Raw genomic sequence first — 16,668 nt, forward strand, 5'->3', positions numbered from 1 at the left:
ATCTCTCTCTCTCTCTCTCTCTCTCTCTCTCTCTCTCTCTCTCTCTCTCTCTCGCTCTCTCATTTAAAGCATGGAGAGCTATTCTCCATGTGCCAGAGGGATCAGTAGGAGGCTGAAAGAGAAGATGATTAATTAGCATGGCTTCTCCGCTTTGGCTGTAGTCTGATCTCAGATCCCAGTTCCTCTGTTGGCTTTGCTTATGTAAAACTGTCGAATAACTATGGCATAGAACTGAACGATGGCAGAAAACAAACACTGCACCGTTTTTTTGTAAAAACAACACCAAAGCATTCAATTCTGGTGACTTGAGAGAAGCATTTTTTTTTTCTCAAGTATGAGAAGCGTTCATGTAACTATCATAGCCGCGGGAAGTAGGGGCACTGGGGGTGCTGCAGCACCTCCTGTTAAGTGCTGTCAAACCGTTATATTCTGTTATAATCTCGTTAACGAAAGTAATGATGAAAATGTTTCCAATTACGGGACACATTTCATGTTTGATTAAATGTTTCTTAGGTCAGTCGGAGCGCTCATGGTACGCACAGTGTGTATGGCCGTACAGCTGCAGGCGCCACTGGCAATGATGACGTAACGCTGTAAACCCTGTAATCAAGGGCGTAGCAGACACGTCCCCTGCACTCTTTAAAAAGGTGATTTGATCCCCCGCACTTTTTCAAGCTAAACCCATACCGAGTCCAAATGGTGGATTTGTATACAGTATTCTTTGTGTTTTGTTACTTTGGGCTGAATGAGCAACCATCCAGCCAATCACAGATGAGTTTCATAAGTTGAAACATCCCTTACGTAATAGGCCGTCAGTTAGACAGTCTAATCAACGCGGCTCCGTTCATTTAAGTTGCTTTTAACAATGCTCATTTATCCATGTTTTTTATCAGCATTGATCTAAATGAATAATCTAGAGATGAGGAACACACACACAAACGAGAGTTATTTATCGGCAGATTGTTCTTGATTGACAGCATTAAGTGAAATTCACTGCAGAAAAAAATAAAACAAAGACAATCCTTCTTTTAAGCATACATTGAAAGTGGTGTCAGCGACTGCATATTCATTAAGTTATACTTTTTATATTATGCTTGTGAGGTAAAAGTTTGATCGATTATTTTTGCCAATTTAAGCAGATTACTTGATCTGTTAAATATGTAAAGCAATTTTTAATATCAGCTCCAGTTTTTTACCTCTATATTGGTGTGCAGTCGACAAACTGTAGATCTGCTGTGTTCTTAGAACACAGGCATTTTACTGAAGTCAATAGATATGTAGACACATGAAAACGTACGGATGTTGTTGAAACTCATAATTATTATAAGCCTATTACTGTTGTCTTTTGATATAGATTTGCTTTGTTCTTATAATGCTTAAAACCTCTACAAAATTATCTTTATATGTCTGTAGACATACAAATTTTAGGATTAAAATGTTCTTTTGATCGTTGATTCAGTGACTTACTCATTTCACACAAGACATCACCAGGTGGCATCACCAGAATGGTCTCTGAACGAAACATTATATGGATCTGAATGAATTTTGGTGAACGAAGTCAAAACACTCAAGCCACTTGGTTAAATTTAAATCCCACAATGCACAAGCACAGAGTAAAACATGTGCACATGCACAATTGTCATTATTGTAATTGATTAAATAATTTATTCAGGACCCGCTTGTGCTCAGTCTTTTATTGTAATGTGTGAAACAGAAGCACGTGCTCCACAAGATGCCCTTTATTTTTGCAATTAATTTGCAATACTTGAATCTTTAAAATACCACAAATACAAGTATATAATACTTATATACTAATATAATACTTATGTTTTACTTATATATTATTATGTACTGTAAAATATTAATACTGCACTGTAAGTGTTGGGTTTGTGCGAGCCACAACACACCGCTGTGCGACTTTTTTCCGCTATAATATTTTTTTTAGCCCTGTGTTGCATTTTAATGGTTAACTAAACAAATTAATGACCTGTTAATGTATCAAAACATTTTACTTAATTTGATACAGTTATTTTGTATTCATAATTAATTTCCAAAATATGCTTAAGATGAAAATATGGAATTTGCACTATACAAAAAAAATACAAAATAAAAATAAATAGGTTTAGATTACATTTTCTGGTTCAAAAACTTAATTGTGGATACAGATAATGCGTAATGCATTGTGTTGAACAGGTGAATACACAACTTTTAGAAGATTCAAAATCTTTTCCAAAAATTCTTTTTATTTATGGAGTACAGAAAGGTTTGGTCCATAATAATAATAATAAAATAAAATAAAAAATACTATTGTTACATTGATTACTGAGCCAATATGAATAAAGGATAATATAATGTCTGACTTTATGCAAACTAACACAAACAGATGGTAAGTAGACTGCTGATTATGTTTGCGAGTAAAGCCTCAGTACAGTATCACCTACCTTTTCAAGTATCTTCTCCAAATATTCCACAATATGCATAATATATCAGTGTAACAAGTAAAGGCCTCCTTCCAGCTGATTAGCCCAATTCAGGGCTGGGCATGTGTCCTCACAGCCCGGCCCCGCCCTCCTCCTCGTCACAATCAAGTATGTTACAAGTAACTTTTTTTTACTTGTATAGACACGTGCAATTTTGAATAATGGGGCAGATATGTGTCGAGAGTGCACGTGTAATCTCAGTTGGCCTCTGTAACACACTGGGTACTGTTACACATAGTCATTATAATTGATTATTAAATTCCGTAATCGATGCATCGAATTTACAGCATAATATTGATGCATTTTACACCCTTCCATACTATTATTAATCGTAAAAAAATAAAAACGTCATTTAATTTGGGTGTGCAAGCTTTCATTTTGGGTGGCATTTGAGGGGCACCTCAGCAAAAGGGCAGGGTCTCCAGAACCACTGCATGGGTCTGCAGTGTTGCTTTTATGAGCATTCTTGCGTATTGGACATAATTATTATTCTTAGTCTTTATAGTCCTTTCATCATTTTTTCCATGAAATGAAGAGTGAATGGTGACTAAGACTAACATTCTGCCTAACATCTCCTTTTGCTTTCTACAGAGGAAAGAAAGTCATACAGGTTTGGAACAATGTGAGGATATGTTTTATATTTGGGTGAACTATTCTGTTTTGCCCAAACAGCACCTTCTGTGAGTGCAGTCTTAGAGATTTCTGTCAATCACTATGAGCCAACTGTGTTAGCCAATTTGTCTGTGGGTTCACACAATGTTACTCCATATACTCCACTTCTCTAACGAATATAACGGTCGGTGCTTTTTTGTCAATGGAATTAAGTGGAATCCTGTTTCAAAGAATCCTCAAGTGCATATCAACACATTTTATAGTCTACAGAGATCTACAGAGAATGCAAGGTGGGCAACTTTCAAAAACACAACACTTAACAAACATCAGAGCATTTTATTGACCCAAGTTTAGTGAAAAGTGTCAAAATACAATAACAAGCATAGGAATTCAAGCAATTTTGAACACACAAAATACATATAATCTCTTAAAAAGACAACTTTTCTACAAATAAGGCCAAAACTACTAACCTGAGATATCCCACAAAACCTCCATCAATTGGCCAAAAATAGAGAGGTTTTAGAAAAATATATATCAATTTGCAAGAAAAGACCATTTATACATTCAAACAAACAAACAAAAACAGAGGAATGTGACGCTTCCATTCAGAACGTTCAGCTCAGCTTTTCCTCTACTCGTTTGTTAGTAAGACACTTGATTTGTAGTTTCGAAGAAATGAAATGGAGAACTTGGAAAATATGTAAAGGATAAAGATGGGGAATGTGCGAGACAGGGCGTAACAGATGGAACGAAAGCGAGAGATTATCAAGAGATGATTAAGAGGCAGAGCGAGAGTGTGAAAGGGAAAAGAGAGTGAGTTAAAAAGAGCCTCAGGCTTCCTTTTCGTCCCTTTCTCTCCGTGTTTTTGTCTTCGTAGGGGCAGGCATGGTAGCGGTGCCCCCCAGCCAGTCCCAGTGCGCAAAGAAAGGGGCAAAGTTAGTGCCCGGCTGCTGATGGTGAGCGTCGTGTCGCAGGGCTCCCCCCCAGAGGCCAAAGGGTACCAGGCGGTGCATGGCCCAAGGAAAGTCGTACCCGCAGTGGTCTTCTGTAGACACCCAGATGTTGAAAAGCATGAATGCCCAAGCTGTGAGACAGTGGCACTGGAGCAGCAAGGGATCCACCGTGGTCCAGAATCCAACGCTGAACAGCTCCCAAGCAGATAGGTACTGTGTAACTAGGCTGAAGGGCTGGCGGTACTGGTGGTGGAGAGCATGAAAGGTTCGATACAGCCAGCCCACGCGATGATGCAGAAGGTGCCACAAGTAGTATTGGAAGTCAAACACCACCGTGCACCCCACAATGCCCAGCAGGAAAGCGGTGAGTGTAGGTGCCTCACGGGGCAACGGCACAGGCGGTCGCCAAAGCCACTGGGCCACGGCGGCGGGGAAGATGTAGAGCAGATGGTTGTATGTGGTGAGAGCCAAAGTGGTGCCGATGTTGGACCAGGTGACAGAATGGTCTTGATGGATCTGATAGCGGCGGATGGAGGGCCAGGTGGGAGCCTGAAGATCCAACACAGTGTAGAACAACACCAGCACCAGGTACATCGACACTGAGAGGATGACAGGAAACAGCGGAGAACGCAAGCTACTCTCATGGTTCTGCTGAAGATAATTCCATATGGGCTGCAGCAAGGAGCGCCTGGACAGATCCCAGGTTTCGTTACTAATGTCTAGCACGCCGCTCAATGGCTCCATGTGCATACTGCCTGAACACACACCACCGAGATCACCAGCTATGTGTTATTGATGCAACAGCCAGCTGCTGATACGCCTGCAGTGGGGTGAGGATGCTGGCAGTGGCCAATGGTGAGTTTCTCTTGTTTCTCGAGTTTCTCTTGTCTTGTGGGTTCGGTGGATGTTGGTTTTTGCAAATGATCTGATCTGCGCCAAATAAGGCAGGCCTTTAAAATCTGTCCAAGCACCACCTCCTGCATCTGTAGCATTTCTCTTTCTCTCTCTCTCTCTCCTACCCCCTACGCTCCCCATCTCTTGCTCTGGTGTGTGGTGTATTTCATTGGTAGTTAGAGAGTGATCCAACACTTGACCAGCTGAACAGTTAAGTCCCTCTGCCACTCATTTCTGACCCAGAAATGACGAGCGAGGGAGGAAAAGAAAGATAGATCTCTTGCTGATCTCTGAAGTCTTTATGTGTTTGATGTCAGTCATCCATGTGGTTTGTGCCATTTTAACAACTGCTTTATACATTCGATTCACAGATGCATTGTGTTTCTTTCTTAACCGTTTTGGATCCATCCACAAAAAATGTATAGTCAGAATTTTAACTTAACTAATGGTAACTCTAATGATCTCATAAATTGATCATTCTCTTGCTCAGCCATAGAAAATGAGACAAAGTTAAGGTGGCTCTTCTGTGGCATTTCTGCAGAGCCACATCTGATACACCAGTAGATTATAATTTCCGCTTATGCTATTCATATTGACGGTTAAGAGCAGATCAAATTTGGTATGTCTTTTGCAGGGAGTTTTGCAACAAGCTACTTTAACTTTCCAAAGATTTGCACCGCTATGCTATACCTGCAAAATTGAAAGGCATCAAGAATATTTGGAATCAGATTGTGACCCATTGAATCTAAACAGAAGTTCCTGAAATCAAACACTGGGCACATTTACATGCACAATCTTAAACCGATTAAGCTTAATAAGCAAATATGTGTGGTCTTCTAAATGCTTTAAACGGCTTTCCATTATTGGGGTAAGGTCATTAAAGGGATAGTTCACCCAAAAATTAAAATTCTCTCATCATTTAGGATGACGTCCTAGATGTGTATGACTTTCTTTTTTTCTGCAGAACACAAACAAAGATTTTTAGAAATATATCTCAGCTCTGTTGGTCCTTACAATGCAAGTAAATGGTGACCTTTGTAGCTCCAAAAACATAAAAGTAATCTCCAGTGGTTAAATCTATACTTTCAGAAGCAATGGAATAGGTGTTGGTGAGAAACAGAACAGTATTTAAGTCCTTTTTTACTCTAAATCTCAACTTTAACTTTCACTTTCAGATGTGAAAGTGAAACTAAACAGGCATCACATTTGACTTTCAGATGCAAAAGTGAAAGTTAAAATGAAGATTTAGAGTTAAAAATTGACTTAGATTTTGATCTCTTTCTCACCCACACCTATTATATCGCTTCTGAAGATATGGATTTAACCACTGGAGTCTTATGGATTACTTTTATGTTTCTTTGATCACCATTCAGCACCCATCCCCCCCCCCCCCCCCGCCACCTAATTTTAACTGCTTTACTTTGCATTTGTATAACAGATGGATGTTGAAACATTTAGAGCAACTGACTTTAACATTTCAACAGTATTTTTACCACATCATCTAATTTCCTGTTGCACCTTTCAAAACCTTCAACTCATTACCATAACATTTGCATGCATTTAAATTACACAACATTTGCAGAAATATGCATGTATTTGTCTGCCTGGATTTGGGTAGAAATGCATTATGAACAACCAGGGTTGGGAGGGTTACTTTTGAAATGTATTCCACTACAGATTACAGAATACATGCTGTAAAATGTAATTTGTAACGTATTCCGTTAGATTACTCTTAGATTAAGGTCAGTAACATATTCTAAATACTTTGGATTACTTCTTCAGCACTGGTAGATTTTTTCACTTGTTTTGACTATAAAGACCCTGCCAGTAAGACAAAATACACATGTTAAAAATTCATTCTCTGAAAAACCGAAATATCTTATGCAGTGTTGTTTCTAGAACAAGATAAATCAAATTGATCTTGTTTTAAGGATTTTTAGATATTTTTACAGGAAAAAAATACAAAAAATTATCATCAAGAATATGATTTTTGCCCTAATATCAAAGGTCTTACTAGAAAAAAAGAAATTATGATCTAACATGAATTTGTTTTTTTGTTTTTTATCCCCTTTTCTCCCAATTTGGAATGCCCAATTCCCACTACTTAGTAGGTCCTCATGGTGGTGCAGTTACTCACCTCAATCCAGGTGGCGGAGGACAAGTCCTAGTTGCCTCCGCTTCTGAGACAGTCAATCCACGCATTTTATCACGTGGCTCGTTGTGCATGACATCACGGAGACTACGCATGTGGAGGCTCATGCTACTCTCCGCGATCCACGTACAACTTACCATGCGCCCCATTGAGAGTGAGAACCACTAATCGCGACCATGAGGAGGTTACCCCATGTAGCTGTATCCTCCCTAGCAACTGGGCCAATTTAGTTGCTTAGGAGACCTGGCTGGAGTCACTCAGCACACTCTTCGGTTCGAGCTCGTGACTCCAGGGGTTGTAGTCAGCGTCAGTACTCGCTGAGCTACCCAGGCCCCCATTGTGGATTTTCTTGATAAAAAAATATGATCGTGCCTGGTAACATGTGCGTGTAAAATCGCTAGAAATAGCATTTTAGCTTAGCGTAAAGCTGACAATTTACAAAAGGATTATTTCTATTTCTTCTGCTCCAAACTTACATTAAACTTACTTCAAACTTACTTCTCTGTCTGCTCGTATGAATGTAACACATCATAAGAAAGTGTTTCACCACTGTTCAAATGCACTTTGATCGCATCATTTATATGTATAAATGTTTTCCATCTGAAAGGACTAAATATTAAATGAAACAAATGACAACAAAATGCAAAGTAATCTCTTCAGTAATCAAAATACTTTTTGAATGTAACTATTCTAATTACCAATGATTTAAACTGTAACTGTAGTGGAATACAGTTAATTATATTTTGTATTTTAAATACGTAATCCCATTACATGTATTCTGTTACTCCCCAATCCTGTTAACAACACATCTTTTTATATAGATGAGTAGGCCTGCTGTATGTACATTATGTCTGATTAAAGCCCAGTTTCTCTCTTTTTCTCTTTCCCTGTCCCTTTCTCTCATTAATCATAGCTGTGCTGTCAGTCCCTTACAGAGATGAAAAGGCCTTGTTTTGATTTTGTCAATTTTCAGACCAGGAAGTTGCAGTTGGGTGTCACTGTGATCATGCAAAAATCTCTTTACAGAATAAAGTTTGTTTGTTCAAGCAGAGAAAAGCAAAGAGCGGGACAGGGCAGACGGCCACTGAGCTGGTCTCTATGGAGTCAGTAATGACATTCAATGCTCCAGCAAAACATCCATCAACAACGTACATTTTTTGATGAATTTAACTTTTCCTAAATGTGAACTTATCCATCTATCGCAAAATATCTTTCGTTTGTGGTAATTATATATGCAGGATATATTAAACATGAGAATTTGGAGACTGGCATTATTTTTTTATTTTATTTGCTAAATAAATGTCAGTACAGCTTGAGCAGAAGTAGCATCTTACTGTTACTTTAAAATGTTATCACATACAAAGGACGTTTTAAGTCAGATTAAATGCTTACATGTTTTAGCACTCTGCGGCACTTTTTGTTCTGGTGAGTCTTGAACTGGCATTGTTTCTCATTATACCTGCACAATACACGGCACTAAAGCTGGATGGTTTTTTTCAGCCTGGGTCACTTGCCGGGAATGGGCATCAGGAGCACCAGGATTAACTGCCTGGTCCTGTGGCTGCTCAAGTTGCTAATTGTCATCTGGTTGAAGTAGTTTGAGGACAACGTGAGCTCCACAATGTTCATTGAATCTAACTTGTGAAGCACATGCTTGTTGTGAAATTCGAAATTGCAAGCTCGTAAAGGATGTTGAAATCTCTCTTCTCCAGTGAAACAGGGTCTGAAATTACAATAGACAGTGGCTAGAAATTCTGGAAATAAAAAGTCTGCTGGTGGCACCCTAAAATTTAGGTCCAACAGTCACTGAAAAAATGCGAATCAAACCTGTGCTGATGACAATAGGAGACTACTTGAGGGTTAAAAGGGATAGTTCACCCAAAAATGAAAAATCTCTCATCATTTACTCACCCTCATGCCATCCCAGATGTATATGACTTTCTTTCTTCTGCAGAACACAAATGCAGATTTTTAGAAGAATATATCAGCTTTGTAGGTCCATACAATGCAAGTGAATTGTGATCAGAACTCTGAAAGACCAAAAATGACATAAAGGAGACAAGAAAAATCCATATGACTCCAGTGGTTAAATCCATATTTTCTGAAGCAATATGGTAGGTGTGGGTAAGAGATAGATCAATATTTAAGTCCTTTTTTACTATCAATCTCCACCTTTTACCAGTTCCAACCAGTAAGTGGCTGAATGTGAAAGTGAAAGTGGAGATTTACAGTTAAAAAAAAGGACTTAAATATTGATATGTTTCTCACCCACACCTATGATATTTCTTCAGAAGATATGGATTTAACCACTGGAGTCTTATGGATTACTTTTATACTGCCTTTTGAAGCTTCAAAGTTCTGGTCACCATTCACTTGCATTTTGAGGACCAGTTGTGGTTTTAGCATGATCTGAGCTAGAGAAAATCTATTTATGATGCCATTGTTGTCAGATTTTACTGTCGATTTTAAATGTGTTCTTTGGCCGTTATCTTGACCAACCATTTTGGAGAGTTTGTTTTTTCTCCATTCAAGTAGATAGGAGCTGTGCTTTTATGCTGACTGTATCCATAGAAATAGCTGTCTGGAAGCACTCCAAAGATGACCGCTGAATGGACTGACTTGCCTTGAAAGGGACTTTAGTCAAACTTAGGCTGAAATCAAAATATTGCCTTCTGGCGGCCCTAGCACAGTTAGCCATAACGAATCTCATCTTAAAGTATTTAAAACCACATTTTTATGATATACTTGTGATAGTTAAATCTGTAATAAAGTGAGAAATTTAAATGACAGTATTTAAATTTTGATGATGTTATGTCCAAGATACCAATCCTAACGGAAAGCTTTCGACTTACAAAAATCGAGAGTTCTGGCAAAGTCGCCACAGATTATTTTCACCCGCAAATGAGCTTTGCGGCAAACTCTTCATTGTTGCCACAGGTTTGCCACAGAAGTGTTTGCCAGTAGCGACAAATTGTCCAATGTTGCCAAATGTTTGCTACAGGTTCACAGATTCACCACTACCAGTGAAGAGCTGCAAACTTCTGGCAAACAATTGCCACTGGACTGTTTGTTGTCTCTGGTCTCAATAAGACATAACCCAGATAGTGCACGTTCATTTCTGAGATGTCAGATTAAGAGCATTAGCTTTTTTTTAATGAACTGACAAACAGAAAATGTCCCTATTCTCTAATAGATATTGGGGGGGGGGGGGGGTTCGGTGGTTGTCAATACATGCTAAGTTTGAGACTGCTATTTTGCTAGCATTGCTTTTTGCAACTTGATGTTCTAGAACTGTTCAAATCGCTTACAGCACCTTTAATATGTTAATCATCACAGCATTCACTAAGAACATAAGCTGATATGAGTAAAAACACTGGAGACTGGAAAATGAAAATGGTTTGTTATGAATCGTGGAACACTTCTGTGTTCAGGGGAAAGTTAATTTGACTAACTTGTAATTTGACTTTTGTGGCTACTGAAATGTTTGAAAATGCTGTTGAAGTGTTCTTTATGTACTACGTTGAATAAAAACGGCTTAATATATGTATGTCTCAGTGTTGTCAAAGTGCTCAATACTACAAATGCCCACAACCAACCAAATCCAATGCCTCAGGGTTGGTACGCTGTTGCAATACCACAGTAAGCCACTAGAGGCCAGTAACGCATTACCGTCCAAGGGTGGGCTGCTGTCTGTGATGATGATGATTATGATACTGTGGACGGAAGTAACCCTATTTTTTCCTCTTAAATTGTGCATTGTGCTATTTGACTAAGATGTTTGGACTACAAATACAGTATGAATACTGACAGTTTATGCCACGAACGAAGGATGTCCTGTGACTATAAGGGTCAGTGGCTTCAAGAACAGTGAGTTCAAGAGATTTTTCTCCCTCTAATACACTTAGCACTTTGAAGGGAAACATTTCATCATCTTAATGAACGGAAAACAGTTTTAGCTTGGAAGGATGGAGGCGGTGGGGAGAGAAACACACCTGAGTCTCATCCTAACCCCCCTGCACTCTCCCTCAGGTAAAAGCAGGAGGCAAAAAATAGATTCACCTTTATCCTTTGAGAGAAAAACAGATCTCGAAACAAAACCACACTACAAGTTGTAGCTCTGGAAGTTTGTTATTTTAGAAAGACTATCATGGAATTGTAGAGCTCCAAATAAAATAAATTCAGGTTTTCTCAAATTAGAAGACTTATGTTTGAAGTTTTCTTTAGAAGTGTTCTCTTCGGGATTGTTCTGGTTTTGGGAAAACAAGTACACCGTGCACGTCATTGATCTTTCGTTCCTTTGAGAAATAGTCGTGACGTAAGCACTTTTGCTTGGAGGATGTTGCCGGAGTTTCCAATCAAAACACTGAACCTTTCTGAAACGAGTTGAATAGGCCGGCCAGACAACCAAAAACAGACATAATACAGTACAAGCAACTAACAAACAAACCACGCATGACCTTACCAATCAAAATTCAGCATCACAACTGAAAACCAAACAATACAACCAAACAAACAACAATGCTAAATAAGGACCTGTAGACATACCCATCTTTCTGGATGTCATTGAGTGTAAAGTATATTCAGATTCTAGTACTTGTCTTTTATGAATGTGTTACTAATAACTCCATCATTATCTATGTGAGATCCAGTCAAGAATCTTAATAAAAGGCTATTATATCTCTTATTCTGCTCTCTCTCTCTCTCTCTCTCTCTCTCTCTCTCTCTCTCTCTGTCTCCCATCAGAAGTAAGCAGAAGTTCCTGTTCTCTGGTCTTACTTACAATGACTTAATGAAATGAAATTAAAGCACTTTTGTATGCATCCAGGACAGATTTTTGTATTAAAGTACAGTATGTATTTAATTTGTGTTTGTGTCCCAGCTGAAAAGACCAGAATGAATTTCTATGCTGGTCTATTCTGGTTTATGCTGGTTTGTTGCTGGTCCTGCTGGACGACCAGCACGCTCACTTTGGGAAAGCTGATTGATCAAGGAAGACTGGTTGCTTAAACTAGTGGGGTCAACAAGCATGCCAGCATCCAAAACATAATGTATGTCTTTTCAACATCAGTGTTAAAGCTGTTGACAGTTAAGGGATTACGAGGATTCATTTTACAGTTAGAGAGGCCCCAGTATGTATTTGGACACTTAAGCTACACTTAAAAATGTATGAATGTCATTGAATTAGAAAACAAAATATCCATTGTATATGGGGCTACTGTATGTGCTCTATACAAACGGCCAAATTCCCCCCATTGGCCCTTATCAATCATGGCTTCCTAATAATCCCCATCCATTAACTGGCTCTATCACACCACTCTCTCCTCTTCACCAATAGCTGGCGTGTGGTGAGCGTACTGGCTCACTATGGCTGCCGTTGCATCATCCAGGTGGATGCTGCACACTGGTGGAGGTTGAGGAGAGTCCCCTGTTCAGTATGTAAAGCGCTTTGAGTGTCAGAAAAGCACTATATAAATGTAACGTTCATTCATTCACTCTGTATCACTCTAATTGTGTGATGGTGGATGGGGACACCTGCGCTGGTGTGTGTGTGTGTGTGTGTGTGTGTGTGTGTGTCTGTGTTTAGAACTCTCAGGGTGCCGCTGCTCTTTTTATTTAGAGTGTGCTTTCTGTGCAGGTGAGGATTAGCCTATCCAGTATACTGTAAGATCACAGGGTAACTATGGTGCAACACATGAGCTACCATACATCGTCATGACAACAGAGGAGGGTCATTTTCATGCGCAGGTTATCTCATAAACAACTTCACTCACTCTTCAATACACTTTGTTAGCGAACACACCAAAGTTCACTTGTCTGCTCTGAACAAGGTAAGACATTTTTTTAAACTCTGCACCTCAATTAATAAGAAAGAAGTGTTAACTTATTTATAATGACTTTTTAATATTTTTATGATCAAGTTTTTTGTTCAAAAGCATCAAATGCTCAGTATAACATGCTAAAAGATTGACTTTTACCAAAAGAACTGTGGAAGGGGCATAGTACAGTGATGAGATGGATATATATTGTGCCATGGTACTGGATGTTTATATTCGTATACCATGGCATTTACATGGTACTCAAAGGTACTGAATAGCTTGGTATTACCATGGTACATGTCCAAAAATATGGTATTACCATGGTTCTTTTTTGGTACATTTTTGTTTGTGGATATAACCACTTTAGAGTAGGGCTAGAACTGTAACTTTTGTTAGAACAATAACAAAAGTATTATGATAGCTACATTATAAGTCCACAGGTGATCTGCAGTAGCCATGCCCAGTAAACTGGAAGGAGCAATGGACGCACTCATCACAGTCTTCCACAACTACTCAGGGACCGAAGGAGACAAATACAAACTCAATAAAGGAGAACTGAAAGAACTTCTAAACAGCGAACTCACTGACTTCCTCACGGTTAGCAATCTGAATTTTCACAAAACTTTAATAACTTGTAATGGATATCTTGCGCAGAAATTTTTCTCTTGTGACTGGCATACTGTAACAAAAAAGTATAAATGCACAGTTGTTGCAAAAAGGGTGTATTTCTGCCTGATGTGACCCTTGAAAATTACATGAATTGGTGTAACCTAATGTATTCAAATTGATTTTTATCATATTAAATAATATATTTGGAATTTAAGCAAATATATTGAAATTAAAACCTGTTCATTTAGATGCACATGAAGTTTATTTTTAGGTAATTTGAAAACATATTTTACAGTGCAGGTAGAAAAAAAATCACAGGTCAATAACTTCCGAGCATTAATGGAATTAAGATTAATTTCGCTTCCATCAACAGAAACTGGATTGAAATAATAAAACTAATTTGAATTAAATAATAATTTGAGCATTGACCATGTGGGCTATAATAGGAAGAGTGAAGAGATATGAAGAGAGTGATTTCTTGGCATTGAGTTCAAAGGACTCTCTTTCCTTTGAGAAAACAGCTCATAACATCACCTCACTGACTGCTCAGTCAACCCAATGTAATCCTTTAATTCCATTTATTAACATTTTGGATTTGAACTTGACATCCAACTTAGAGACCACTGATGTTGCATGTATTATTTGTGTGAATGCGTGTATGAGTGAGTTTTTGGCTTCAGTATGTTGATTAGTGATAGTGATTTGGTTAATTTCGCCATTAACTTTTCTGCTTGTACATTGTGTTTTTGTTTAATTCATTTCCTGTGTACGCATCTGTGTAATCCCTGCTCGCAGACTGGGAAAGGCCAGTTGGACTCTGAGAAATGAATTGAATTAATTATTTCTTTCCCATCAGATGCAATATAATTCCACGAAACTAAGCCCATTCAGAATTAGGAAACTTTTCTGACACTAAATGAATCGAAAGTTCAAGAAAACAGGTTCATGGCCTTTGTAGGGGAGCCATGCAAAATGTAATTTCTTATTGTTTTCTTTTGATTATTTTGGGATGAATTGTGACCTGGCCATGTTTTCGTGCGATTCACCCTCTTAGATGCGGGTCTCAGCTGCATCATCAGAAGGAGACTGCTGCTTACGCATCATCAATTACTGCCTGGAACACAGCCTGATATAGATTCTCACCTCTCCCTTGCCACAACCCTATGTCTCTCTCAGGAGTGTGTATACTGTAACATTAAAAGGCAGAAAAAGTAATGACTGAAATATTAAGTAGTGTCTGGTGGCTTGCTGTGTTAACCACACACACACATGTTGGTGCGGCTATCCTTATTAGGATTCTCCATAATGAGTTTTATTCTGTACGAACTATAGATTCTATTCCCTAACCCTACCCCTAAACCTAACCCTCACAAAAAACTTTCTACATTTTTACATTTAAAAAAAAGCATTGTTTAGTATGATTTTTTAAGTGATTTGAATTATGGGGACACTAGAGATGTCCTCATAAACCACATTAATAGCATAATACCCTTGTAATTAGCCAGTTTGTAACCTCAGGGGCGTAGTTTTCAGGGGGGGGGGATGGGGGGGAGGTAATTCATTAATGTCCCCAAAGGGAGGTTTTGCTTGAAGATTTAGCTCACTTTTGGGGACAATTTTGTACATATACACAGAGACATACAGTAGTCAATCATACAGTAAACCCAGAGGCTGATGGAGTTGGATGGCTTTAAAGTCATGGCTCATTGGTTACTAATGTTACCATAGGGACGCATGGCCACTGGGGTTTGCCCAGTTGTGGCCACATGGATAGGAATGTCAGGATAGATGGATGGACGCCCATGAGACGGATCTGTTGTTCTTTTCTGGGCAGTCTGGAAACAGGTTAATGCTACAGTCAGCCTGACAGACCAATATGACACAGGGACAAGGAATAATAAAAAATCTCTCTCTCTATCTCTCTCTATCTGTTTTATAAACGCACCATAAAAAATTCATATGTATTATGCTATGCTGAACACTTGCTGTGTTTTGTCCTCTCTTTGTTTAGTCTCAGAAGGACCCCATGCTGGTGGAAAAGATCATGAATGATCTGGACTCCAACAAAGATAATGAGGTCGACTTTAATGAGTTTGTTGTGTTGGTGGCGGCGTTGACGGTGGCGTGCAATGACTTTTTCCAGGAACAACAAAAGAACAAAGGAAAAGATGGCAAATGAAACAGATCCATGAAATGCTCTAATACCTGCATGTATAATGCTCTATGATGCATTCAAACATTTGTTATAAACTATGTCATTATGTTAGTAGGTCATTCTGACTATTGAAAAATCTTTGATTTATTTCATGCTCTAATCTAAAGCAAGATGATCTTTATAAAAATGATTTTTTTTATTATAAACCGAATGTAGCTTTTGAAAACCTGCACATAGGACTTCATTACTGTGTGCCTGTAGAATGCATTAGACTGTGTAGATATTTCTATGACCTCTGCTTCTATAGTCCTCCTTTTTTCACTCATTAAATCATTAAATACTATTCTGAAACATGCTGCTTCCCTCACATTTCTCTATATATTACAATTAAGTCCTGTATTGTTGACCAACAGCCACCACTTCTGTGTGATAGTGGACTTCAAGAACAATATGTATATGTATATATACAGTATTTATATGTTAGGCTTGGGATTAATGCCTTTTTCACGCATTGAGAATAAGAAAAGTTTCTTGATATTTCAGATATAAATAGGGCAACTTGTTGCTGCACCAAACCCTTAAATCTACTAGTCTTTGTCTATTCATACATGTTTCTCAACCCAATGTTAGTTAAGTGTGAGTGGCAGGGTAACTTAAACAATGGTTTAATGTTTTAGATTTGTCCAGGTATTGGCCAGCTCCAACCCAGAATCCGAAATGACTCTGAACTTCGCTTCTTTTGCCCTTTCCCCAAACTCTCCCATTTGTTTATCCACCATATCATTACCCACAATAAAACACCATGCAAAACACAAGCTGTACAAACACTACTGAATTTTCATCCTGGTCAAAGCTGGTTTATGCTGGTTTGTTTTGGTTCCAGCAAAGCTTAGCTAATGAATCTGGTCAACCAGCATGATCTTTTGAGGAAAAGCTGATTGTTCAAGGTAGTCATGTTGGTTAAGTTAGTAAAGAAGCCTGCTTCCCAGCCATGCTA

At 38.5% G+C, this 16,668-nt stretch overlaps 2 protein-coding genes across 4 annotated transcripts; one reads left to right on the forward strand and one right to left on the reverse strand.

The window, feature by feature from the left end:
- The first annotated feature begins 2,236 nt into the window (after positions 1-2,236).
- LOC127430792 (protein S100-A1-like) lies at positions 2,237-16,017 on the forward strand. Of its 3 annotated transcripts, none has more exons than XM_051680860.1 (3): positions 2,237-3,382; positions 12,727-13,504; positions 15,528-16,017. In XM_051680860.1, the coding sequence occupies exons 2-3, from the start codon at positions 13,364-13,366 to the stop codon at positions 15,693-15,695; spliced, it is 309 nt and encodes a 102-aa protein (XP_051536820.1). In that variant the 5' UTR covers positions 2,237-3,382; positions 12,727-13,363; the 3' UTR covers positions 15,696-16,017. The 3 variants fall into 3 exon arrangements, with proteins under 3 accessions (XP_051536820.1, XP_051536821.1, XP_051536822.1); XM_051680861.1 differs by lacking the exon at positions 2,237-3,382 and having other exon boundaries at positions 10,324-12,919; positions 13,341-13,504; XM_051680862.1 differs by lacking the exon at positions 2,237-3,382 and having other exon boundaries at positions 10,324-12,919; positions 13,348-13,504.
- Positions 3,409-5,124, reverse strand: LOC127430788 (cholesterol 25-hydroxylase-like protein 2). The gene has a single exon (XM_051680854.1). It carries the CDS (start codon positions 4,793-4,795, stop codon positions 3,923-3,925), a length of 873 nt encoding a protein of 290 aa, XP_051536814.1. The 5' UTR covers positions 4,796-5,124; the 3' UTR covers positions 3,409-3,922.
- Positions 16,018-16,668: the final 651 nt, after the last annotated feature.

Source organism: Myxocyprinus asiaticus, chromosome 40 (assembly GCF_019703515.2).
Source record: "Myxocyprinus asiaticus isolate MX2 ecotype Aquarium Trade chromosome 40, UBuf_Myxa_2, whole genome shotgun sequence".
Classification (NCBI taxonomy): Eukaryota; Metazoa; Chordata; class Actinopteri; order Cypriniformes; family Catostomidae; genus Myxocyprinus; species Myxocyprinus asiaticus.

Bases quoted from the DNA above. Each gene is read 5' to 3' on its own strand.
- LOC127430792 (XM_051680860.1), top strand. From the start codon at position 13,364: ATGCCCAGTAAACTGGAAGGAGCAATGGACGCACTCATCACAGTCTTC. The intron at 13,505-15,527 runs GTTAGCAATCTG...CTCTTTGTTTAG, and splicing joins AACTCACTGACTTCCTCACG to TCTCAGAAGGACCCCATGCT.
- LOC127430788 (XM_051680854.1), bottom strand. From the start codon at position 4,795: ATGCACATGGAGCCATTGAGCGGCGTGCTAGACATTAGTAACGAAACC.